Here is a 24,954-nt window from a genome sequence, read left to right as displayed (position 1 = left end):
TTTAAATGAGATGATGTGCCGAAGTAGACTTTGATCAGTGCTTATTTTCATGTGTTTTTTCATTTCAATCCCAGAAACTGTACACAGCTGATCTTGAAGCAATGAAGAAGAAGGGTTATGATCTCAGAACTGATGCTATTGCTATTCAAGCAGCAAAGGCCTCTACCCGTATTGCCAGTGATGTGAGTAAACCTGTTCTTTATTCTTTTTATCTACTGTATCAATTCATCCTTTTTTTCTTTTCTTTTTTATATTATAATCAAGTTATTTACTCGATAGTCGCTTGCTTTCATGTACAAAAACATGAAGTTTTTCAGTTCAATAAATATTTCCCCCATTTTACTTTATTCTCTCTCCATAGTACAAGTACAAGCTGGATTTCGTTAAGGCCAAAGGACACCATGTTGGCTTCCGCAGCATCCAGGATGACCCCTTGCTGGTGCACTACATGCAAGTGGGCAAGATGCAGAGTGACAAGAACTACACAAAGGACTACCACAAGTCCAAGCTAAAGTACCACACTCCAGTGGACATGATGAGCCTGGTTCACGCAAAGCACGCCTCAGCTGCTCAGACCTATGCTGGCTACAGGAAGATCCAGCACCGCTTCACTCTTCTCCCTGATGCCATGAATCTGGCACTGGCACGCAACATGCAGTCCATCATCAGTGATGTGAGTATGAAGAGTTATTTTGGTTGACTTAGCCATCTTTGCATTAGGTATGTTGCGCTTGTCAAAAACGTATATATAAACTGTAAATATCAACTATCCTTAGTAGGGGGGTGGGATTCTTTGGGAATCTCACAATTCAATTTGAATACCATTTTTGGGGTCACGATTCGATTTTTTAAATCAATTCCTTATTCATCATGATTATAGGCAATTAGTTCTAAATTGCTATTCATCTTTATGTTACAAAGCTTGTATATTGTGAGTCTTTCTGCTTGGCTATTCTTGGCAATCTTTTAGCAAGCTAACCTTATAGTTCTGATGTCATGAGAAAGTTGAAACCATATCACACTGAAATATGGAAAATCGATTTGATAAGATACAATCTCAACCCCCCCCCCCCCCCCCCCCCTCTAATTCTTGGTGTTAAGTCCCATAGAATCTATGTAAAGATGCTGTTTTTGTGAAGCACATGGTAAAATTACACCATATATACACAAAACACGTGTATTTGTAATTTTGTATTTATTGTACTGTAACAAATTTTCTATTGATTTCCTTCAGAACCAGTACAAGAGTGAGTATCAAAGCTTCATCAAGGGAGTAGGATGGGTTCCTATTGGATCTCTGGATGTAGAGAAAGCAAAGATAGCTAGTCAGATCCAAAGTGAGAAACGATACCGTCAGCACCCCAGCAAATTCAAGTTCACCAAGGACATGCACTCCATGGACTTGGCACTGGCCACTTCCAACAACCAGATCATGGATAAGGTATAGCATAATGATCAACTGTAGGACTGTGTACATAATAGATCCATAGATCATTTTATATTTGTATGACTTATAAAACACTAATACGTTTGTTGTCTTTCCAGCAATCCTATATTAAAGCCTGGCATGAGGACAAGACCGCAGTACACATCTTGTCTGATGCCATGGACGTCCTTCTGGCCAAAGCAAACAAAACCAACTACAGTGAGGTATGGCCATTGTAGTACCTTAATTTTCAGATGTAAAGTGGTCTGTCATAGTCCATAATGGTCTACCATGAAATAAATGAATAAATAAGATGGTGCTAATGTGATGCATATTCTACAAGTATTCCACAATTATTTTACATATTATGGCTATATTCTTTCTCCTTTCTCCTCAGATATTGTACAAGCTGGACCATGAACTGTCAAAGAACAAGGGCCATCATTTGAGCACAGATGCCATCGCAATCCAGGCTGCCAAAGCCTCCACAGTCATTGCCAGTGATGTAAGTATTTTGTTGCTGTAGCTTCTGTTGCAATAATACTGTACTGGCTACACTTTTTCTTGTCTTGTCTTTCTTGTTCTTTTCATCGTTCTAAATTTCTCACTTACTTTTTCAGTTTAAGTACAGGACAGGATACCGCCAGCAGATGGGTCATCACATTGGTGCCAAAAGCATCCAGGACGACCCTCTGCTCATGTTGGCTCTGAACTCAGCCAAGATTGCCAGTGATGCCCTTTACAAGAAGGACTTCAACCTGTCCAAGACCAAGTTCAATCTTCCAGTGGACATGATGGCCTTTGAACTGGCCAAGAAGAACCAGATCCAGGTCAACCATACCAACTACATCACCCGCCTGCACAACTGGACCTGCCTGCCAGACGCCAATGATGTCGTCCAGGCCAGACAAGCATATGAAATACAAAGTGATGTAAGTATAGATTCCATTAATTAAAATTGTAGCTACAGGTCATACAATACTGTATTATGTGGAGGTCTTTCCATACAGTATCTGAAAATAACTTTTTATGTTGTCCAGAATATGTACAAGGCTGACCTGAAAGCAATGCAGGGCATTGGTTGGGTCCCTATCGGTTCATTGGAGGTTGAGAAGGTAAAGAAAGCTGGACAGGTCCTGAGTGAGGCACTTTATCGCCAGCATCCAAGCAAGTTCAAATATACCGTTACAACTGAAGACATGCCCATGGTGCTGGCTAAAGCAAACGCTGATAATGTAAACAAGGTATGGCTTTGGTATTGTCCCTCCCATTCCATTTGAAAATACTTACTGTTGATACCATTTCTAAAGGAGAATTATGTAACGCTTTTAAATGTGTGAAGTGTCTTTCAGCTTTTTATAGATGGCAATGGCAATTTAATAAAACATTTAAAAAAAAACGTTTTAATTTGTAGCAAGCCTACATTCAAGCCTGGGAGAAGGACAAGACCTCAATCCACATCATGACAGATGCTATGGATATTGTTCTGGCCAAAGCAAATAAGGTCAACTACAGTGAGGTAAGTTTATTATATATTGAAAAGATTTCATGACAGTTTAGTACATTACTCTAAGGTACTGACTTACTGTTATAACTATTTTTTATTTACTGATTAGACTGTGATTTCATAGCAGTTTTCCGAGAAGCTATCTAAACTAATCTTTCTTATCTTCTAAATGCAGAACAAGTACAAACAAGCCTATGAAGAAGCCAAGAAGCAGGGCTATGATATACGCAATGATGCCATTTCTATTTTGGCTGCCAGAGCTTCAAGGGACATTGTCAGTGATGTAAGTATATTACATTTCCACAGATCACAATTAACAAACATTATCCAATTCCATTTAAATTAGTAATAAAGTGTTCAAATCTTGTATTGTGTTTTATATGTAATAATGATGTACTTACTGATTTATCAACATTTGAACATGTTTTGCCATGTAGCCTACATAGTGTAATGATGATTGATTGACATTTATGTTTCTTATAATGCAATACATGATTTCACTGTAATATAAAACTCTACATAAAAACATAGTTACATCCTTGTCATAAAATAACAGTGCAACAACATTTAAATGCAACTTTAAATGCTACAACCATAAACACATACTAGGCTATATTGCACCCTGTGAAATTCCTAACGGACTGCAATTTTTGTTCCCCTTTTTCAGTATAAATACAAAACAGGGTACCGCCAGCAGATGGGCCATCACATTGGTGCCAAAAGCATCCACGATGACCCTCTGCTCATGTTGGCTCTGAATTCAGCCAGAATTGCCAGTGAGGTCTTGTATAAGAAGGACTTCAACAAGTCCAAGACCAAGTTCAATCTTCCAGTGGACATGATGGCCTTTGCACTGGCCAAGAAGAACCAGATCCAGGTCAACCATACCAACTACATCACCCGCCTGCACAAGTGGACCTGTCTGCCAGACGCCAATGATGTCGTCCAGGCTAGACAAGCATATGAAATACAAAGTGATGTAAGTATAGATTCCATTAATTTAAATTGTAGCTACAGGTAAATAGAATACTACATTATGTGGAGGTCTTTCCGTATGGTATCTGTGAAAATAACTTCTTTAATTTATGTTGTCCAGAATATGTACAAGGCTGACCTGAAAGCAATGCAGGGCATTGGTTGGGTCCCTATCGGTTCATTGGAGGTTGAGAAGGTAAAGAAAGCTGGACAGGTCCTGAGTGAGGCACTTTATCGCCAGCATCCAAGCAAGTTCAAGTTCACCGCCACAACTGAAGACATGCCCATGGTGCTGGCCAAGGCCAATGCTCAGATGGCTAACAAGGTATTGTAATATGATTCCTCAAAAATGCCTTTAAAGTAAAATGCTAAATAACACATTTTAATGATATCTTCTGCTGTGCTCAAGACATTCTTCTGCCTTAGAACTGCACAATAGCCAGATTCACAATATGAACAGCACCTTGGTTTGTTGGTTTGCATCTTTGCAGAAAGCATATCATGAAGCCTGGGAAAATGAGAAGAGCCAGATACACATCATGCCTGATGCTATGGATGTTGTTCTCGCCAAAACAAATAGGGCCAACTACAGCATCGTAAGTAAATCATTATAAGGAACTATGATGGTCCTATTATTGACATACCCATATTATACTGTAGATGATTAACGTTTGTGGTAGTAAAGTCTATGGGACATTTTTGTTTGTTTACAGAGTAAGTACAAGAAGGAAAATGAAGACTCCTATAACAAGGGCTATGATCTGCGCAATGATGCCATTTCTATCATTGCTGCCAGGGCTTCAAGGGACATTGCCAGTGATGTAAGTTTGCTTTAAGTCATCGTAATTAAAGCAAAACTTGCGTTGAAACTGTTCAACAATGTGTTACGTACACTGTGGTATTTTTCATACAAACATGTTGTATATTTACAGTAATTTTTCTCGCTTTCTATTTAGTACAAGTACAAGACAGGATACCGCCAGCAGAAGGGTCATCATATTGGTGCCCGCAGCATCCACGATGACCCTCTGCTCATGCTGGCTCTGAATTCAGCCAGAATTGCCAGTGAGGTCTTGTATAAGAAGGACTTCAACAAGTCCAAGACCAAGTTCAATCTGCCAGTGGACATGATGGCCTTTGCACTGGCCAAGAAGAACCAGATCCAGGTCAACCATGCCAACTACATCACCCGCCTGCACAACTGGACCTGTCTGCCAGACGCCAATGATGTCGTCCAGGCCAGACAAGCATATGACATCATGAGTGATGTAAGTATAGATTCCATTAATTAAAATTGTAGCTACAGGTAATACATTATAGCATAATGAGGAGGTATTTTTGTACGGTATCTGTGAAAATGACATGTTTAATTTATGTTCTCCAGAATGTGTACAAGGCTGACCTGAAAACAATGCAGGGCATTGGTTGGGTCCCTATCGGTTCATTGGAGGTTGAGAAGGTAAAGAAAGCTGGACAGGTCCTGAGTGAGGCACTTTATCGCCAGCATCCAAGCAAGTTCAAATATACCGTTACAACTGAAGACATGCCCATGGTGCTGGCTAAAGCAAACGCTGATAATGTAAACAAGGTATGGCTTTGGTATTGTCTCTCCCATTCCATTTGAAAATACTTACTGTTGATACCATTTATAAAGGAGAATTATGTAACGCTTTTAAATGTGTGAAGTGTCTTTCAGCTTTTTATAGATGGCAATGGCAATTTAATAAAACATTTAAAAAAAAAACGTTGTAATTTGTAGCAAGCTTACATTCAAGCCTGGGAGAAGGACAAGACCTCAATCCACATCAAGCAAGATGCTATGGATATTGTACTGGCCAAAGCAAATAAGGTCAACTACAGTGAGGTAAGTTTAATACATAATGAAGATATTTAATGATAGTTTAGTACATCTAAGGTACTGACTTACTGTTAACTTTTTTTTATTTACTGATTAGACTGTGATTTCATAGCAGTTTTCCGAGAAGCTATCTAAATTAATCTTTCTTATCTTCTAAATGCAGAACAAATACAAAAAAGCCTATGAAGAAGCCAAGAAGCAGGGCTATGATATACGCAATGATGCCATTTCTATTTTGGCTGCCAGAGCTTCAAGGGACATTGCCAGTGATGTAAGTTTATAACATTTCCACAGATCACAATTAACAAACATTATTATAGAATTCCATTTAAAATGATTGTGTTTGTCTATTTTCTCTCTAATAATGCTGTACTTACTGTACTGACTTATTAACACTTGAACATGTTTTGCCATGTAGCCTACATAGTGTAATGATTATCGATTTACATGTATGTTTCTTATAATGCAATACATGATTTCACTGTAATAGAAAACTCTACATAAAACATAGTTACATACTTGTCATAAAATAACAGTGCAACCCAATTTAAATGCAACATTGTTACTGAAATTCTTAACTGTCTGCAATTTTTGTTCGCCTTCTTAAGTATAAATACAAGACAGGATACCGCAAGCAGGTGGGTCATCACATTGGTGTCCGCAGCATCCAGGAAGACCCTCTGCTCATGCTGGCTCTGAATTCAGCCAGAATTGCCAGTGATGTCTTGTATAAGAAGGACTTCAACAAGTCCAAGACCAAGTTCAATCTGCCGGTGGACATGCTGGCCTTTGTACTGGCCAAGAAGAACCAGATCCAGGTCAACCATGCCAACTACATCACCCGCCTGCACAAGTGGACCTGCCTGCCAGACTCCAATGATGTGGTCCAGGCCAGACAAGCATATAGCATCATGAGTGATGTAAGTATGGGTTCTATTAATAAGAATTGTAGCTACAAGTAATACATTATTGTATATGTGTTTTTTCCATATAGTATGTGAAAATGACTTGTTTAATTTATGTTGTCCAGAATGTGTACAAGGCTGACCTGAAAACAATGCAGGGCATTGGTTGGGTTCCTATCGGTTCATTGGAGGTTGAGAAGGTAAAGAAAGCTGGACAAGTCCTGAGTGAGGCACTTTATCGCCAGCATCCAAGCAAGTTCAAGTTCACCGCCACAACTGAAGACATGCCCATGGTGCTGGCCAAGGCCAATGCTCAGATGGCTAACAAGGTATTGTAGTATGATTCCTCAAAAATGCCTTTAAAAAGTTAAATGCTAAATAACTAATTTGTGATCAAGACATTCTTCTGCCTTAGAACTGCACAGTAGACGGATTCACAATATGAACAGCACCTTATTTTGTTGATTTGCATCTTTGCAGAAAGCATATCATGAAGCCTGGGACAATGACAAGACAAAGATACACATCATGCCTGATGCTATGGATGTTGTTCTCGCCAAAACAAATAGGGCCAACTACAGCATCGTAAGTAAATCATTATAAGGAACTATGATGGTCCTATTATTGACATACCCATATTATACTGTAGATGATTAACATTTGGGGTTTTAAAGTATATGGGAAATATTTGTTTGTTTACAGAGTAAGTACAAGAAGGAAAATGAAGACTCCTATAACAAGGGCTATGATCTGCGCAATGATGCCATTTCTATCATTGCTGCCAGGGCTTCAAGGGACATTGCCAGTGATGTAAGTTATTTTGCTTTGCCTCTTACAGAATTATCGTGTTACACATTTTTATACACAACGTTTTCTTTCAGTAAAAGTACACAAAAAGATTTACAAGTGTTTTTACTTCACGTTAGTAATGTAATTGATATAAACATAAACATTCTCTGCTGATTTTTTCAGCACAAGTATAAGACAGGATTCCGCAAGCAGTTGGGCCACCACATTGGTGCCAAAAGCATCCGGGACGACCCTCTGCTCATGCTGGCTCTGAACTCAGCCAAGATTGCCAGTGATGCCCTTTACAAGAAGGACTTCAACCAGTCCAAGACCAAGTACAACCTTCCTGTAGACATGCTGCAGTTTGAACTGGCCAAGAAATGCCAAATCCAGGTCAACAATACCAACTACATCACCCGCCTGCACAACTGGACCTGCCTGCCAGACGCCAATGATGTAGTCCAGGCCAGGAAGGCATATGATCTGCACAGTGATGTACGTCTCTAAATTTATTCAATACCTCTTTTCATGTACATAACACAATTATGTATGTCCTATTACAGCTTTGTGTGCTTTAATTTTGACAGTTTTGCTCTCTGCCCCTCAGGCTGTATACAAGGCTGACATGGAGTTCATCAAAGGCACAGGATGGATCCCCATTGGCTCGCTTGATGTGCTGAAGGCCAAGAATGCAGGAAAGATCCTGAGTGACCACCTCTACAAACTGAAACCAGGCGCCCTGAAATACACCAGTGACATGACAGCCATGCCTATGGTCTTGGCAAAAGCAAACGCAGGGATCATGAACAAGGTCAATGACAAGATAAGCCTATTTTAAAGCAGCCTATAACTCTGAACACAAGTATTTTTGCAATGAAATTGTGGACAGATGTATAAGATATGATGTGTCTGTGGATCTCAATTGCTGACTGATATATTTTCTCTTTATAGCATGATTACTTGGCAGCTTGGGAAGCTGACAAGATTAAAACCCATGTGATCCCTGACCTACCAGAGATTTTGCTCGCTAAAGCTAATGCTCTCAACATGAGCAAGGTATGTTTCACCAGTTTTCACATACAGTAGGCTAAATATCTTTCTTTTTTATATAAATCACAGTCTATATATAAATCTTTTTATTTTCCTTTTTCAAAACATACATAGAACAAGACATCACAATACAGTAGACTTAATAACAAAGACACTAACAACACTAGCACTAACAACAATAACAACAATAAGCATAATAAAGAGGACTGAAATATCTTATGAATACAAGGGATGCATGTCTACAATTTTCACATGCCAAGAGCTTGTTCTAAAACATAGACCTGCTCAGAAATGTTTTAAATACAACTACATGTCTCATACTTTATGAAGATTGAAATGCTGTTCTTTTCCTGTCTTTAATGAAAACATTTGTATAGGAGGAACACTGTTCTGCCCTCACCAAAGAGTCCCCTCCCTTTATAGATAGACTCCTCCCAAATACTGTAGTTGATGAATGATGGATTTATTGCACACCATGGTTTCACATATTAACAGCATTAAAGTAAACTGGAATAAAGAAAGTAAATAAAGAAAACATTAAGTTATATTGAGCCTCACTAATGAGCAATTGCATCCCATTCTTACATTACTAATAAATCCGCTATAAAGAAATAGCTACTAAATATAGCTAGATGAGAGCCAATTAACAGGTCAAGCTAACAATGAATGCACACAATACAAAACCCTTGACCTAACCTCACAATATATTCACATACCGGTAAATGCAATGATAAAAACTGTACTTACAAATTATGCTTTTATAAATACATATTTAGGATGTCAATTATTTTTGATAACAGCACAACAGAAGCAGAGTACTTCATGCAAGTAAACCAAAATGGCCTCCTAAAAGTTCAGAGGGCAAACAATGCTATCACAGAATAAGCACCACCTAGTGCCTGCAGAAGTGAACTAAAATGACTCTCAGGTCTGAACAAATAGACAAACTAACTGCGTGCAGCTCTATTTTTGAGAATCTGCTAGTTGTATCTTTGCTCAGCACCAGATGGATGTACCTATAACCCTCTTCTCTTGAATATCTTGTTCTAATTCTACACTTTTGATTTCCCTTTCAGAAACTTTACAGAGAAGATGTGGAGGAAATGTTCAGAAAGGGCTATGACATCAAGACAGACGCCGTCTCCATTGTCGCTGCCAAGCATGGAAGAAATATTATCAGTGATGTAAATAGCATGCAGTTAAATTCCTTTACACCTTAATTTTACATTAATTTAGCTGTTAATACAGCAGTTTCCATTTTTATTTACTACTGTATGCAAACACATTATTGTGATGTAAATTTGGGCAATATGATTCCCTGTGTGCATATACCGGTACAGTATCTACTATATATACTGTTAATTACTGCTGTATTTATTGTGTCTACACAGTACAAGTACAAGACTGGATACCGCAAGCAGTGTGGCCACCACATTGGTGCCCTCAGCGTCCGGGATGACCCACTGATCATGCTGGCTCTGAACTCAGCCAGGATTCAAAGTGATGCCCTTTACAAGAAGGACTTCAACAAGTCCAAGACCAAGTACAACCTTCCAGTGGACATGCTGACTTTTGAACTGGCCAAGAAATGCCAGAGACAAGTGAATGACTTCAACTACAGAACTCGCCTGCACCAGTGGACATGCCTGCCAGACGCCAATGACGTTGTCCAGGCCAGGAAGGTCTATGACATACAGAGCGATGTGAGTTTGAGAATTCAGCTCAGTATGCCTACTTTTTCAAACCAATTATATACCAGTAGATTATTTCCCCACACAGTATTTTCTCATCCTTTGTTTCTCTCATCATAACCTAGGCTATATACAAGGCTGACATGCAATGGCTCAGGGGAACAGGTTGGGTTCCTATCGGCTCGATCGATGTGGAGAAAGCTAAGAAGGCGGGAGCGATCCTAAATGAAAGGAAATACCGTGAGCACCCCAGTAAATTCAAATTCACTGCCAAGACCGAAGACATGCCATATGCCCTGGCTAAGGCCAATGCCCAGACTATGGACAAGGTACAGATAGCACATCTTAGTTTATCTTAATTTTCTCATTAGTCAAAGTAATGCCCCGCCCCCAGCCAATAAACTGTAAGCTAAGATCTCACTAAACTGTCTTCCTCCTCCATTTACAGAAAGCATATGTTGAAGCCTGGAACAACGACAAGACCAAGATCCACATCACGCACGATATCCCAGAGATTGTCCTGGCCAAACAGAATAACCTCAACACCAGTCTGGTAATGCCTCACCTCTGAACATCTCCATATCAATACATTAAAATATGTTATCACCTTAATATTGAGTGGCATCAAGTATCCTAGCAATTGTGTAATATCATTTCATATGACTGTTCTCTAATAATAATAATAATAATGATTATAATAATAATAATGCTTATAATAATAATAATAATAATAATAATAATAATAATAATAATAATAATAATAATAATAATAATAATAATAATACATTTGATTAAAAAGCGCCTCTCCTCTCAAACTCAAAGACACTGTACGTAAAATGTTCTCACTTTTGACCAGCATATATTACAAATGACATTGTCTGTTGAATTGTGATATTACATATTAAACAGTGTTTGGAGTAATGCTGTTGTTGTTTCAGAAACATTACCGTGAAGGCTATATGGACACCATCAATAAGGGCTACTACCTGCCAAAGGATGCTATTTCTGTGCGGGCAGCCAGGGCCTCCAGGGACATAGTCAGCGATGTAAGCCTGTGATTCTCTCTGCAACATGTTTATACAATATTTGTATTATCATATTGTACAATGTTTCTTTTGTCACTTGATCATTGTTTCCATCGCAAATGTTTCAGTACAAGTACAAGGCCGGGTATCGCAAGCAGTGTGGCCACCACATTGGAGCCCTCAGCATCAAGGACGACCCTCTGCTTATGCTGGCCGCTAATGCAGCCAGAATCTCCAGCGATAACATCTACAGAAAGGACTTCAACAAGACCAAGACCAAGTTCAACCTTCCAGTGGACATGTTGCAATTTGAATTGGCCAAGAAATGCCAGAGACAAGTGAATGACTTCAACTACAGAACTTATCTGCACAACTGGACCTGCTTGCCAGACTCCAATGATGTTGTCCAGGCCAGGAAGGTCTATGACTTGCGCAGTGATGTAAGTACACAGAACCAAGGTTCAGGGAGGTCATATCCAAATTGTCATTTAAAAATATTTTTGACAGTATAATGAATGTTTGTTTTTTCTATTTTTGTAAATGAAGAGAAAGAAAAGTAGAATGATATTTAACAGTCTTTGGCTTTTCTAGTTCAAATTACATTAAGATGTGACATATTTTTATCATTTGTATAATGCAGTTGTGATGGTGTGACTTTCTTTCAAAATGGTCCATTCTCATTCATTGTATATTGCATTATTGTTCCTAATACTGCTGCAATATGCAATTTTTGTATTCATTAAAGATAAAAAAAAAAAGAAAAATCAAATCACCTTCATTTGGATCCATTATAGTGTACTTGACGTATAACCTGACGTACAGTATACCTCCCAGGCCCAACAGAAACTCCAATAAGCTTGATGGGAGGGAATGAGTAAACATGCGTATGGAAGCTGACAGTGAATCCATATTTTAACGCGGTCCTATTTCCTCTAGGCCGTGTACAAAGCTGATATGGAGTGGCTGAGAGGATGTGGCTGGTCACCTCAGGGCTCTGTGGATGTCGTCAAGGCCAAGCACGCCCAGACCATACTCAACGAGAATCTCTACCGTCAGCCCCCCAGCACCGTCAAGTTCACCAGCATTGTGGACCTCCCTGCTATTGTCCTATCCAAGCAGAACGCTGAGAACATTAGTGATGTGAGCAATACCACTTCTCATTCTGTTTCATACATGGCCTCTCCAATATAAAAAATATATACAGTATATATGTTTTATCTGTCAATAAATCTGTATCTGGGTGACGGTGAATGTTGGTAAACATTTTTGTTTGTTTTTCACAGAAAAAATACAGAGAAGCCTGGGATAAGGACAAGCTCTCTATTCACCTGAAACCTGACATCCCCTCCGTTCTGTTGTCCAAGGCTAATGCTATCAACATCAGCAATGTACGTTCAACACATTGGAAGCACAGGCAGTGTGTGTATAATATATATATATATATATATATATATATATATATATATATATATATATATATATATATATATATATATGTTCTGCATATCCTGAATTGTATTATTCAATCAATCTGACACAGTGAAGTGCTGTTTGATGTTGATGACTAGTTCAATTACTCTCTCCCACCATCCTTCTTTGTCACAGAAACTGTACACCAAGGCATGGGATGACCAGAAGGCCAAGGGCTACCACATCAAGGAGGATGCTATTGCTGTGCTGAAGGCTAGAGCCTCCAGGGACATCATTAGTGATGTAAGAGAAAGATTCACTGCTGGACAAAATTCACTTACTATTGAGTTGAGACACTTACTGACTTTTCAACCATCATTCTCCTTTGCGTTATTAGTACAAATACAAAGGTGATGTAAATAGCATGCAGTCATTCATTAGTTGTTATTAACATACTGCATTTTCCCCATTTATTTACAACTGTATGTAAACACATTATACTGATATCAAATTAGGCAATATGATTGATTTCCTTGTGTGTATATACCAGTACAGTATATATACATACAATGTTAATTACGGCTGTATTCGTGTCTACATAGTACAAGTACAAGGTTGGATACCGCAAGCAGTGTGGCCACCACATTGGTGCCCTCAGTGTCCGGGACGACCCACTGATCATGCTGGCTCTGAACTCAGCCAGGATTCAAAGTGATGCCCTTTACAAGAAGGACTTCAACAAGTCCAAGACCAAGTTCAATCTTCCAGTGGACATGCTGACTATTGAACTGGCCAAGAAATGCCAGAAACAAGTGAATGACTTCAACTACAGAACTCGCCTGCACCAGTGGACATGCATGCCAGACTCCAATGATGTCGTCCAGGCCAGGAAGGCCTATGATCTGCAGAGCGATGTGAGTTTACTATAATATTCATAGTCATATACAATCGACTCTGAATTGTATTTGTATTATTTATGTTGATAATGCAATAGAGTGCAAAGTATACATTATATATGAAACGTATAACTACTGTGTTTCCTCAGGCTGTGTACAAAGCTGATATGGAGTGGATGCGTGGATGTGGCTGGGTGCCACATGAGAGTGTGGGGGTTAAGCAGGTGAAGCACGCACAGAAGATCCTGGCTGATGTAAGTCTGTCTCTTGTCACCATTATCATCATTTGTCAGATCATATACTGTAGAATTATGTACAGTAGGATAATTCATACTATTTTACAAGTCAGATTATTTGACATATTTGCTGATTTTGTTAACTCTTATTATTGCTGTCATACAGAGAGGCTACCGTGTCAAGCTGGATCAACAGAAATTCACAGCCCCCGTTGACAGAATGGACTTTGTTTGTGCCAAGAACGCTGCTTCGGTCCTCAATGAGGTGAGAACAACTCTCTTCTTCTGCAATTATTGAGCTGTTGTTAAACGTTTTGTTTCTGTCTCGTTTCTGTCAAATTAACTCTTTAATATGATGACAAAATAACACATTGCACAAGAGAATTATGCTTGTGGTTAAGTCTTTCCCTTTCTGGCTTTGTACAGGTCAAGTACCGTGAGGCCTGGCACACGGACAAGACCAAGTACTCACTAGCGGATACTCCAGTTCTCGCCACAGCCAGAGAAGTGGCAAAGATCCTTCACCCAGTAAGACACTTCCTCATTTTAGAGATTATTTCTAAATAATAATTTCGACTCTATATTTATATATTGTTATTTACTCAACAATGATCTTCTACAGCAACTGTACACCAAGGATTGGGACAAGATCAAAGCCACCGGCTACTTCATGCCTGGGACTGCTTTGCCAATCCAGCAGTGCATCCGTACATCTAAAATTCAGAGCATGGTGAGTATCAAATTGATGGTCACTCCTTTCACATTGCAACCATTTATTAAAACTGGTATAAGTTGGAATAGCAGTTTATTCAAATATATTTATTTTCCTCTTTCATAGCACAAGTACAATGAGGGATACCGCAAGCAGGTGGGCCACCACATTGGTGCCCTCAGCATCCGGGACGACCCTCTGCTCATGCTGGCTCTGAACTCAGCCAAGATTGCCAGTGATGCCCTTTACAAGAAGGACTTCAACCAGTCCAAGACCAAGTACAACCTTCCTGTAGACATGCTGCAGTTTGAACTGGCCAAGAAATGCCAAATCCAGGTCAACGATGACAGGTACAGGACCCGCCTGCACCAGTGGACTTGTCTTCCAGATTCAAATGACGTCACGCAAGCCCGCAAGGCCTACGACCTCAAGAGTGATGTGAGTACCATCTACAGAACACAGCTACATGTTTACTTTGCTTAGGATTCATTCATAATAAACATTCAATAAAATGTGAAATGTGAAATTTCCCTCTAAGGCGAGACACCAACAAAATCGCCTTTTTGCTTAATTTCTTCCGATGATATAGAGATTTTGTTATATTTAGCTTCCTTAACATGTCTTATTTCAAACTAGTGGCAATAAAATATCGAAAACACACAATTAGTTGTTTCTTTTACATTTTGTCTGATTGTGTCCATAGATCACAATTACAATACAAAACTTTGAGGTCGTTTTCTCAAAAACTAGTTTTTATGCATTTTACTTACACACAAATCTTGGAACTCCATTTCCCTAGTACCTACACACACCAAACGTTTCACATTTCTTCCTATCCATATCCTGCTTCTAATTACAAAAGGGTTTGTTGATATATCATTCATAGCCGGGTTTATAGTGCATTTTATATTTATATTATATATTTACATCTTTTTTATGACAGTAGACAGTATTTCCTGATGCATGGGTTGATAAGAGGACATAGCCACAATCCCTTCTGGAAAAAGTTTAGTTTTGAATGTATCAACAAAATTAAACCAAGTTTTTTAATCTGGCATAATTTGTTCTTAATTGCTTGCCTGGGTAAATAAAGGTTAAATACACATTTTTATAAAAAAAAATTATCCATGTTGGTGATTTGTGTCTTGGCGATATGCAAATATGCGCATTTCTAATGAGGGCATGCCTCATTTGCATATATAAACATACAATTCAGAAAACTTGCAATACATTTTTTCTTAGTTTTTATGTACATAACAAACTGGGAAAGTTTCATAGTGATATCTATTCAAATAGTCTTTTTTGCCTATTAGGGGGTACTGTCGCCTTAACCCTTTCACTGCCACACTACAGAAGGTTAACCCTTTACTATCACACTACAGACGATTACCGTTGTACTGTTGTGTGGCAGTGAAAAGGTTAACCTTCTGTGTGTTGTCGCAGTGAAAGGGTTAACCATTTGGTAGTGCGGCGGTGAAAGGGTTAACCTCTATTTACTGTCTGCAGGTTATTTACAAGGCTGATCTGGAGTGGCTCCGGGGCTGCGGCTGGATGGCAGCTGACTCTGTTGATCACGTCAAAGTCAAGAAGGCCCAAGAGATCCTCAATGAAGTATGTTCACCGTTTCATATACAGTAGAATTGTTTTATCGGGGATATTTAGCAAATTTTCATGAAAACAACCTGTGTCTCACCATAATGTAATGTCCCTTTACAGAGAATTTACAAGAAGAGTGCCAAAGAGAACTTCCAACATTTCACCCTTATCATGGACCGCCCTGAGATCGTCCTGGCCAAGATAAATGCTATCAACCTCAGTGATGTATGCATAATATATAATTCCTGTATGATTTATTATGCACTGTTGTTGTTTTATGGATTCTAACCCATGACTGATTTCTCTGTTGCTTTACTGTTGCTTTAGCTTAAGTACAAGGAGACGTTTAATGCAGAAAAGGGGCATTACATTGGTTCAGTGGACACTCCCCAGATGGCCCATAGCAGGGAGATGGCCAAGCACATCAGTGAGGTAATGTATGAACCTTACTTATTAATTTAATTCCTTAATTTTCATTGTTAGTGCATTTGTTCATCTATATTTCCTTGTTAAGTCCCTGTTGGTGACTTTGGTGACACTTAATATGATTTCAGAAATACTACAAGCAACGCTGGGACGACTCCAAAGCTACTGGCTACCAGCTGGACACCCAATACATCCCTCTGGTTGCTGGCAAGAAGAACAGAGAGAACATCAGCGATGTGAGCTTCCCTTCTACTTGATAAAAGATATTAAACGCATTACATCTCACTTCTTAAATATTTAGAACTGATGGTGCCAGTGATGTTCTACTTGATTATTGATCTGATTAGCTTCTTTGTAATAATTAAACTTAAATCAGCAGTTATTGGCTACATAATATTGATATCTTCTTTTAATATGGATCATAACAGGCCAAGTACAAGAATGCCCATGATAAGGCCAAGGGCCACTATATGGCTTCAGCCCTGGTGGACTTCCCTGAGGTGATGCGCTGCGGAGACCAAGAGCAGCACAAGGGATTGGTAAGATTGTAATGCTAATAGCTTCTTTATTCATTCTAGGCATTAGGGAGTACCTCCACGTGTGAACCTGAAGCCTATTATTGTGTGACATAACAAAATTATTGCCTATATTGATGTAAAACAGCCTTATCTTTGCTTGCCTGCAACTTAAATCAGTGGTGTTTTCTTCTTCCCAAATATGATGATGCACATTTATTTTGGCATTGGTAATGGCCACGAGCATCCAACAGCATGTGCATGGTAAACTTTCATCGTGTTCAGCTCAGTGGACACACACACAGCTGTTGCATAATATGTGACTCAGCGCCATCTAACTTGCCTGTTAACACATTGGGCGCGAGCCATTAGCCTTATCCTTGTAGCTAACGCGCCAGGTTTCCATAGCCTACTTTCACTGTGCGTCACTATGTAGCAGACCGTAGCAGACTGCAAAGAGTGGCCCGTTCAGCAGAACGCACAATTGGAGGTGGGCTTCCCACTCTCCAAGACATTTACAACAAGCGTTGTAAGAATAAGGCCAAGAGAATAATAAAAGACTCTAGCCACCCAAACAACTGCCTCTTTGAACTGCTGCGGTCAGGCAAGCAATACCGGAGTCTCATGGCAAGCACAGAGAGACTCAGAAAGAGCTTCTATCCCCAGGCCATCAGGATGCTCAATGACAATTAACACTATGTAACAAACCATCAAACACACTCACAGCACACACACCCACATGTACACACCCACTTTAAATGGACAACTCACTGTAGCACCCACTTTACACACTTTAGACACTAACACACTTTATATTTATATATTATATTATTGGCAACTCATTGCACAAGCCTTGCACCTTACCCTACCACCACAAGGTGGCACCACAAGCTACCTCATCCCATTTTACCTCATCACATTTATATTGTATTGTAAACACTCTGCATTGTATATTGCACCACAAGCTACCTCATCCCATTTACCTCATCCCATTTATATTGTATTGCAACTACTCTGCATTGCATATTGTACATATGTATATTGAACATTTCTGTCTTGTTTACACTTGCTTAAGTACTTGACTTTCTATTTTATACTTATTATACTTTTTATAATGATCTATTTTTACCTAGCACACTCTCAGGAGCAAAACAGAATGAAGCATTTCATACAAAAGTATCCTGTATTTCTGTATGACAACTAATAAAGAAACTTGAACTTGAACTATGTTTGGAGAGCTATATCTATATTCTATATTATAGCTATGGAGACATACTATGGTAATTTGACAGTGACTTTCTTCCTTCGAACATGCAAAAAAAGAGAAAATGTTTTCATGTATACGTTTGCGCGTTATCCCGTGGTGAATATTGAATATATTTAGGAGTGATCCGGGATAATTCCTGAAAAGCTGAGTTATAGGGCGCTACGTGAATTCTGCTATAAGCATTGGCGTTTCTTGCCTGGACACGCTACTATTTCCAAATCAAATGCATATATATAAAAAAAAATAAAAATGCTTTGATAGCCAGTAACGGCATTCGTTTTGAACACCACACACGCTGATCAGCTGGATCGATATGAAAACATTGTAGGATCAAGGTGAAATTGATGTCATATAGTCCTTACCTTTGATCAGGGTTATTCCAAAAATAATATTCCAATTGTCTGATCGCGATTTCCAATATTGATGTCCATCTGGTCCCGGACATAATTTGGCACAATTTATGGATTGAGTGTGCTAGATGCGTTTTGAAGTGGTCGGATGAAGCAGTTTACTTGGCTCCATCTAAATTCTGCAGGATGCGGCCGGTATTGCACTTTGGCGATCTCAGAATGATTCCCTATGGGAACACCGAGGTCCGTGAATGAATAATGAATAAAAATATCGAATAAAAGGCAGTCAGGTGGCGTAACGGAGATTGCGTTCGTCACCAAACCCCGGAGCGGCTAGATTCGCCTGTTCGAATCCAGCTCACAGCTCTGGGGTTGTCACCAGCTTGGCTGGCCGTTCACACTAATACAATTGGCAGTATTAGAGGGTGGGAGAAGCTGGCGGGGTGGGTCCGGGTCATTGTAAACAGCGACTCCTACAGTTCGGTCGGGGCGCCTGCTAAGCGCGGATAGGACTTGAGTGGGATAGTGTGATCCTTCCACACGCTACGCCCTCTCAATGAGAATCCGCGCTGCCAGGTGAAAAGAAGCGGTTGATTGGCTGGACGTGTGTCGGAGGAAGCACGTGATAGCCTCCACTCTCCCAGACCGACTGTGGGGGGTAAGTGCGCAGCGACCAGGAAGGGGATTGGGAATTGGCATAACGACTAACATTGGGATGGGAGAAAATCGGAGGAAAATGGAAGGGGAAAAAGATCAATAATAAAAAAAGAAAATAAAATATTGAATAAAAGGAAAAAAAAAAAAAAACACAAGAAATCTCGGGTCTGGCGCCCAGCGCATGGCGAGTTAATCCGGGATATCTCGGGTCTGGCGCCGAATGTGTTAAGGAGCTCACGATTCCTCAGGAAATGGCAAAATGTTGCATTATTCAGAAATAGGTAGAAATTGAGATATTGGCAATTTTGAGTGCTTTGAAATCTTCGCTATCTGTCTCCTTATTTATAAAACGTAATCCGACTTGTAAATATGTTAATTCTTGTTAGATAGTCCGGCTGTATTATTTCCCATGCTGTGTGAAAAAAACTACAGTTTTGTCGGAGGGGAGTGGATAAGTACTTTCGGTCTCATGTTTCGATGACGGAGACGGGCAGAAATTACAGCTAGCACCAAATCCATTCAGGAGAAGAGACAACGGACATGGACCAGTACTTTGCTGGCGGTGTGAAAATATGCTGAGAAACATGAAATATTTTTATAACCGCTTGTGTTAAATTGTATCTGAATCGGGAGATTATCTTCTCTCCATAAAAATGTAAGGTGTATCTCTCCGTCGCATAAAGGCTGGCTGGCAGTGCGCATAGAATAAGGCATAGATTATTGAAATTTGTTTTCTCTAACGAACGCATCTATTTCTATATTTCCTATAATTTCTCGATGTACTTCAGTGCGCTCCGCAGATTCGGCTGTCTAAAAATATGGCTAGGGCTTAACACTTTCAGCGGCACGCTAAATCCCCATCTGCGCTGCCTGTGGCCACGCTTAAAAAGATGGTCATTTTCATGGTGTTTCACGATGTATCTATATTCTATATTATAGCTGGAGACAATATTATGTCTCATTTGACAGTCACTATCTCTCATCCAAAAAAATTTCATGTATACGTTTGCGTGTTATCCCGTGGTGAATATTATATAGTTTCAGAGTGATCCGGGCTAATTCCTGGAAGCTGAGTTATGGAGCGCTATGTGCATTTTGTGAAAGTCGTTCGCGTTGCTCGTCTGGACACGATGCTATTTCCAAATAGGATAGGTATTGTGTTTCATCATGAAGGCATCACAGGGGGGGGGGTCGTTTTGTGATGCTCTGATCGTCAGCAACGGCATAACTTTTGGAGTATGTGACATATGATCGTTGCGATCAATGTGAAATCATTGTAGGATCAAAGTAGGGTTGACGTCATATAGTCCTTACCTTTGCTAGGAAGTATTCCAAAATTAATATTCCAATTGTCTGATCGCGATTTCCAGTATTGATGTCCATCGGGTCCCTGACATGAAATCGGACAAACTATGCATCAAGTGTGCTGGACGCGTTCCAAGTGGCTCGAATTAAGCATTTCACTTGCCCGGGTCCCATTTTCATAAAATTTAACACACAGTGTGAAATAAGGTTTCAAAGGGTAGGCGATACTGCCACCTAGCAGGATTCGGCCGGCATTGCAATCTCGAGGTCTCAGAATGAGTCCCAATGATACACAGAGGTCCATGAGACGATGAGACTGTATAGAATATTAAAATAGAATAAAAGAAAAAACTATGAAAATGTCAGGTCTGGCGCTGAAAGTGTTAAGAGGTTAAGGGGTTAAAATCATTGGTAAACAAACATAGTGCTGAAAATATACACTTTGACTGATGTTTTGACAGGATTAGGGTCTTTACTCTTGGCTACATTTGAAAAAGAAACGCAACATTAATTAATACGTTTTGTATTAATATTTGTATATCAATCTACCGGACCACTCTGGCTTAAAGGATAACTCCACTTTTTTTTTAAATTAGCTTATTTAACATCTTCCCTGGAGTTAGACAAGAAGATACATACCTTTTTTGTCTCTGTGCGTGCATTTTAGCTTTGGGAATAGACGCTCCGTTAGCATAGCTTAGCTTCATCACTGGAAGTGGGGGAGGACAGTAGCCTTACAGTGCCTTACAGTGTATTGCAAGGTCTGACATTGACCAAACTTGATATGCATGACCTTGGTGGGCTCTAGGTCAACTCCTGAAAAGGGGGTCAATGTCAGACCTTGCAATCAAAAGTTAGGGGCGCACTGAAATTATGGCAAGGGTTATTAGCCCCCTAACTTTTGATTGCAAAGTCTGACATTGACCCCCTTTTCAGGAGTTGACCTAGAGCCCACCAAGGTCATGCATATCAAGTTTGGTCAATGTCAGACCTTGCAATACACTGTAAGGCACTGTAAGGCTACTGTCCTCCCCCACTTCCAGTGATGAAGCTAAGCTATGCTAACGGAGCGTCTATTCCCAAAGCTAAAATGCACGCACAGAGACAAAAAAGGTATGCATCTTCTTGTCTAACTCCAGGGAAGATGTTAAATAAGCTAATTTAAAAAAAAAAAGTGGAGTTATCCTTTAAGCGGTTAATGAAAAAGCTTAAACTAGGTTTTCCCTTTTAGATCCTTGTGTTTCATATTGTACATGCCAATTCTCGTAACTTTCCTATGACATCACTCTCTTTCCAGAGGCTCTACAACAAAGACTACCACACCAACAAGGCCAAGATCCACATCCCACAGGACCTCCTTGCCAACAAGGTGGCCAAGAAGGGGCAGGACATGCTGAGTGACGTTCTCTACCGCACCTACCTGCACCAGTGGACCTGCCACCCTGACCAGGAGGATGTCATTCGTGCCCGCAGGACCAACGAGATCCTCAGTGATGTAGGTTTTTCTCTACTCAGGACGCACACTTGTTGTTCTCACAGAATAGAATGGAATAAAAAATTAAATAAAAAAATAATAATTATGATATTAATTGTCTACACACAAGTGAACTTTGTCTTTGGCTTCATTGTGATTAAATCAAACGTATTTGATGCAAGTTATATGATAATTATTATGTAATTTACATTAATAGATGATTTACAGTAATAGTAATAGATCATTTGACAAATCAAATGTACTGTTTTACATTACAACACAGTACATTTAGCTGAGTACATTTTACTCAAACTGAGTACAATTTTACTCACTTGGGCTCAAATGGACTAAGTTTGAGTCAAATTTACTCTGCAAAATTTACTGTGAACCTTTGAAGAGTGGTCACCACAGGAGTGGCAGTTAGTGGGGGAAAACCAAGAGATGCCTAGAAATGTTTTAATATTTGCCCAATGCTGACTATCCAATATGTAATAATAATAATAATAATAATAATAATAATAATAATAATAATAATAATAATAATAATAATAATAATAATAATAATAATAATAATAATAATAATAATAATAATAATAATAATAATAATAATAATAATAATAATAATAATAATATAGTCGTTTTGCTATTGCTGTTTAATAGGTGTACTATAAGGACGATCTGAACTGGATGAGGGGTATTGGCTGCTACAACTGGGACACCCCTGAGATCATCCGTGCCAAGAAGTCCTATAACCTACAGAGTGAGGTGAGTATCAACACAGAGCATCATAGAAAACCATGTATCATGTGTTATTAACTCATTATTTTCTATATTCATTATGAAACAATGAAAAGTGATTGATGTGTGTTTTAAAACACTGACCTCCATCTTCATGAGTTTCATGTCATCATGTTCCCCAACAGCTGAAATACAGAGATGAGGCTAAGAAGGACTTCAACAACTACTCCATTGTGACAGACACCCCAGTCTATGTGACTGCTCTCCTGGGACACACCTGGGCCAGCGAGGTGAGTGATCTGGCCCAACTGACAATTTTACAATAATGATGCTATGATGTTATCACATCAATAATTATTAACAAGTGAGTGGTGCTAAATATGATGACAAGATAAATGTTGTATTAGAGACTGAATCAATTGATACCGCATTCACTATTAAGCCTAAGCTATTGAACACAGATAAACACAGACAAACACACAAGAGAGGTTAGTGTCACCCAATGAGTCCTGGCTCCCCCTGTTTGCTCGGTCCTGACCAAAGTCTCCAATGAAGAATTCCTTTCTCACTCTCTGGTTTGTCCTCCTTTTATACAGAATGAGTTCTCTAAAAGTATCCTGTTTTCCCTTTATTTTAAGTCAGTACCATATACGGTGGTCTCTGCTGGCCAAACCTTTGACCTGTGGATCTACAAATTTTTGCCACACCTGTTGCTGACTCCCCTAAAAGTCATATGGTTTTGTCCTCCTACAGTGCTGATCTTAACATACGTTCATTATGTTCTTAGGAATGTTTCAACCTGACCCTAGTGCAAGAGAGACAATTGACTCTAATTGTCTCTACAGGGAGGAAATTATCATGCTACATTACTAATGAAATATGGATCAATAGTGATTCCGACCACATCACAGCCTTTCAACTGTACAAACATCCTGTCATAATACGATCATTTTAGCTGTTGATCTGATGTATTTAGAACAATTTCTCACTCATCCAATTGATTTTGGGATTAATGAAACAATGAAATGATCCCTTTCCACAGCTGAACTACAGGGAGGCCTACCATAAGGAGAAGCACATGTATACCACAGTTCTGGATACCTATGACTATGCCAGATGCCACAACTTCAAACAATTCTTCAGCAATGTAAGTGTGAATCTACACTCATCTCTCAATCCTTTTCACAAGAACTAAGATAGGAGTAAGATTTTCTTTTTATTTATTATTGTTGCTAAAAGTTTCTGTTTTTCTCTTTCTACAGAAAAACTACACAGCTGCTTGGGACAAAATCAAGGCAAAGGGTTACAAGATCTCACATGAGTCCCATGCCCTGAAGCATGCCAAACAGCAGAAAGTCATTCTCAGCACTGTGAGTTCAACTCCATGAAAAGATAGAAGTTAGCGTTATCTATTAGCGGGGCGCTCCAGTAGCACACCATATCGCGCTGAGTCGCGAAGCGGTTGTCCCGGGTTCGCTTCCCACACCCGGTGACCATTTGCCGCATGTCTTCCCTACTTCTCCTCCCGTTCTCCCTCTCTCCTCTATCGGTCCTGCATGGCCAGAAAAAGCTGTAAAAATGCTAAAAGATAACAATAAAAAAAAAAAAAAAAAAAAGTGATCTATTAGCGAATAAGATCACTGAAACATAAGATCACTGAAACAATTTTTGGATTGTTGGTTCTTCAAACTTCAGCTTTACTGTTGTAATAATGTAGCCACAGCATTTGTTTCACCCACTATTTTTAAACCTGCGATCAGAGATTTATCTTTTAGGTGTAGATTCTTGAACAGTAGGGCTTGGAGAGTAAAACTCTTGTTTAACACTCACATACTGTCAGTCTTGTTACAAAGAGTTCTCTCAATGAATTTGACATTAACCTCTGATCCCATCCTGTGATGTATTGATCGTATACTTTGAAGTATTTGAAGCCCACTCTCAGACAAGACAATACGATTCCTCTCTTCCTGCAGGTGAAGTACAAGGAGGACTATGAGAAGTTCAAGTCTCTCTACAGTCTGCCCAAGTCTCTGGAGGATGATCCTGCCACTGCTCGCTGCGTCAAAGCTGGAAAGCTCGTCCTGGATGTGAGTCTAGCCTGTTGAGCAATTATTATTATTATTAATATATTTATGAAAATATTTGT

General features: G+C 39.4%; 1 protein-coding gene across 1 annotated transcript in view; it reads left to right on the top strand.

Annotated features, from left to right (window-relative positions):
• neb (nebulin) overlaps positions 1-24,954 on the top strand; it is a gene marked incomplete at its 5' end in the record, with an annotated part of 147,740 nt that overhangs the window by 24,979 nt on the left and 97,807 nt on the right. The window contains 50 exons of the mRNA XM_084311456.1: positions 75-182; positions 362-673; positions 1,235-1,441; positions 1,546-1,650; positions 1,824-1,931; positions 2,047-2,358; positions 2,467-2,670; positions 2,841-2,945; positions 3,109-3,216; positions 3,601-3,912; positions 4,030-4,233; positions 4,400-4,504; positions 4,622-4,729; positions 4,865-5,176; positions 5,293-5,496; positions 5,668-5,772; positions 5,930-6,037; positions 6,375-6,686; positions 6,797-7,000; positions 7,152-7,256; positions 7,374-7,481; positions 7,644-7,955; positions 8,068-8,271; positions 8,412-8,516; positions 9,587-9,694; positions 9,902-10,213; positions 10,327-10,530; positions 10,650-10,754; positions 11,140-11,247; positions 11,355-11,666; positions 12,163-12,366; positions 12,510-12,614; positions 12,832-12,939; positions 13,239-13,550; positions 13,682-13,786; positions 13,935-14,033; positions 14,195-14,296; positions 14,391-14,498; positions 14,607-14,918; positions 15,987-16,091; positions 16,197-16,301; positions 16,404-16,508; positions 16,631-16,738; positions 16,931-17,041; positions 21,894-22,091; positions 22,731-22,835; positions 22,994-23,098; positions 23,851-23,955; positions 24,071-24,178; positions 24,782-24,895. Coding sequence (XP_084167582.1) covers positions 75-182; positions 362-673; positions 1,235-1,441; positions 1,546-1,650; positions 1,824-1,931; positions 2,047-2,358; positions 2,467-2,670; positions 2,841-2,945; positions 3,109-3,216; positions 3,601-3,912; positions 4,030-4,233; positions 4,400-4,504; positions 4,622-4,729; positions 4,865-5,176; positions 5,293-5,496; positions 5,668-5,772; positions 5,930-6,037; positions 6,375-6,686; positions 6,797-7,000; positions 7,152-7,256; positions 7,374-7,481; positions 7,644-7,955; positions 8,068-8,271; positions 8,412-8,516; positions 9,587-9,694; positions 9,902-10,213; positions 10,327-10,530; positions 10,650-10,754; positions 11,140-11,247; positions 11,355-11,666; positions 12,163-12,366; positions 12,510-12,614; positions 12,832-12,939; positions 13,239-13,550; positions 13,682-13,786; positions 13,935-14,033; positions 14,195-14,296; positions 14,391-14,498; positions 14,607-14,918; positions 15,987-16,091; positions 16,197-16,301; positions 16,404-16,508; positions 16,631-16,738; positions 16,931-17,041; positions 21,894-22,091; positions 22,731-22,835; positions 22,994-23,098; positions 23,851-23,955; positions 24,071-24,178; positions 24,782-24,895 — 8,250 coding nt within the window. The remainder of the gene's footprint in view (positions 1-74; positions 183-361; positions 674-1,234; positions 1,442-1,545; positions 1,651-1,823; positions 1,932-2,046; positions 2,359-2,466; positions 2,671-2,840; positions 2,946-3,108; positions 3,217-3,600; positions 3,913-4,029; positions 4,234-4,399; positions 4,505-4,621; positions 4,730-4,864; positions 5,177-5,292; positions 5,497-5,667; positions 5,773-5,929; positions 6,038-6,374; positions 6,687-6,796; positions 7,001-7,151; positions 7,257-7,373; positions 7,482-7,643; positions 7,956-8,067; positions 8,272-8,411; positions 8,517-9,586; positions 9,695-9,901; positions 10,214-10,326; positions 10,531-10,649; positions 10,755-11,139; positions 11,248-11,354; positions 11,667-12,162; positions 12,367-12,509; positions 12,615-12,831; positions 12,940-13,238; positions 13,551-13,681; positions 13,787-13,934; positions 14,034-14,194; positions 14,297-14,390; positions 14,499-14,606; positions 14,919-15,986; positions 16,092-16,196; positions 16,302-16,403; positions 16,509-16,630; positions 16,739-16,930; positions 17,042-21,893; positions 22,092-22,730; positions 22,836-22,993; positions 23,099-23,850; positions 23,956-24,070; positions 24,179-24,781; positions 24,896-24,954) is intronic.

The sequence above is a fragment of the Notolepis coatsorum genome, assembly GCF_963971535.1.
Source record: "Notolepis coatsorum genome assembly, chromosome: 3".
Classification (NCBI taxonomy): Eukaryota; Metazoa; Chordata; class Actinopteri; order Aulopiformes; family Paralepididae; genus Notolepis; species Notolepis coatsorum.
Note: the sequence above shows the minus strand (reverse complement) of the source record. Positions and strands in the feature narration are given on the sequence as shown.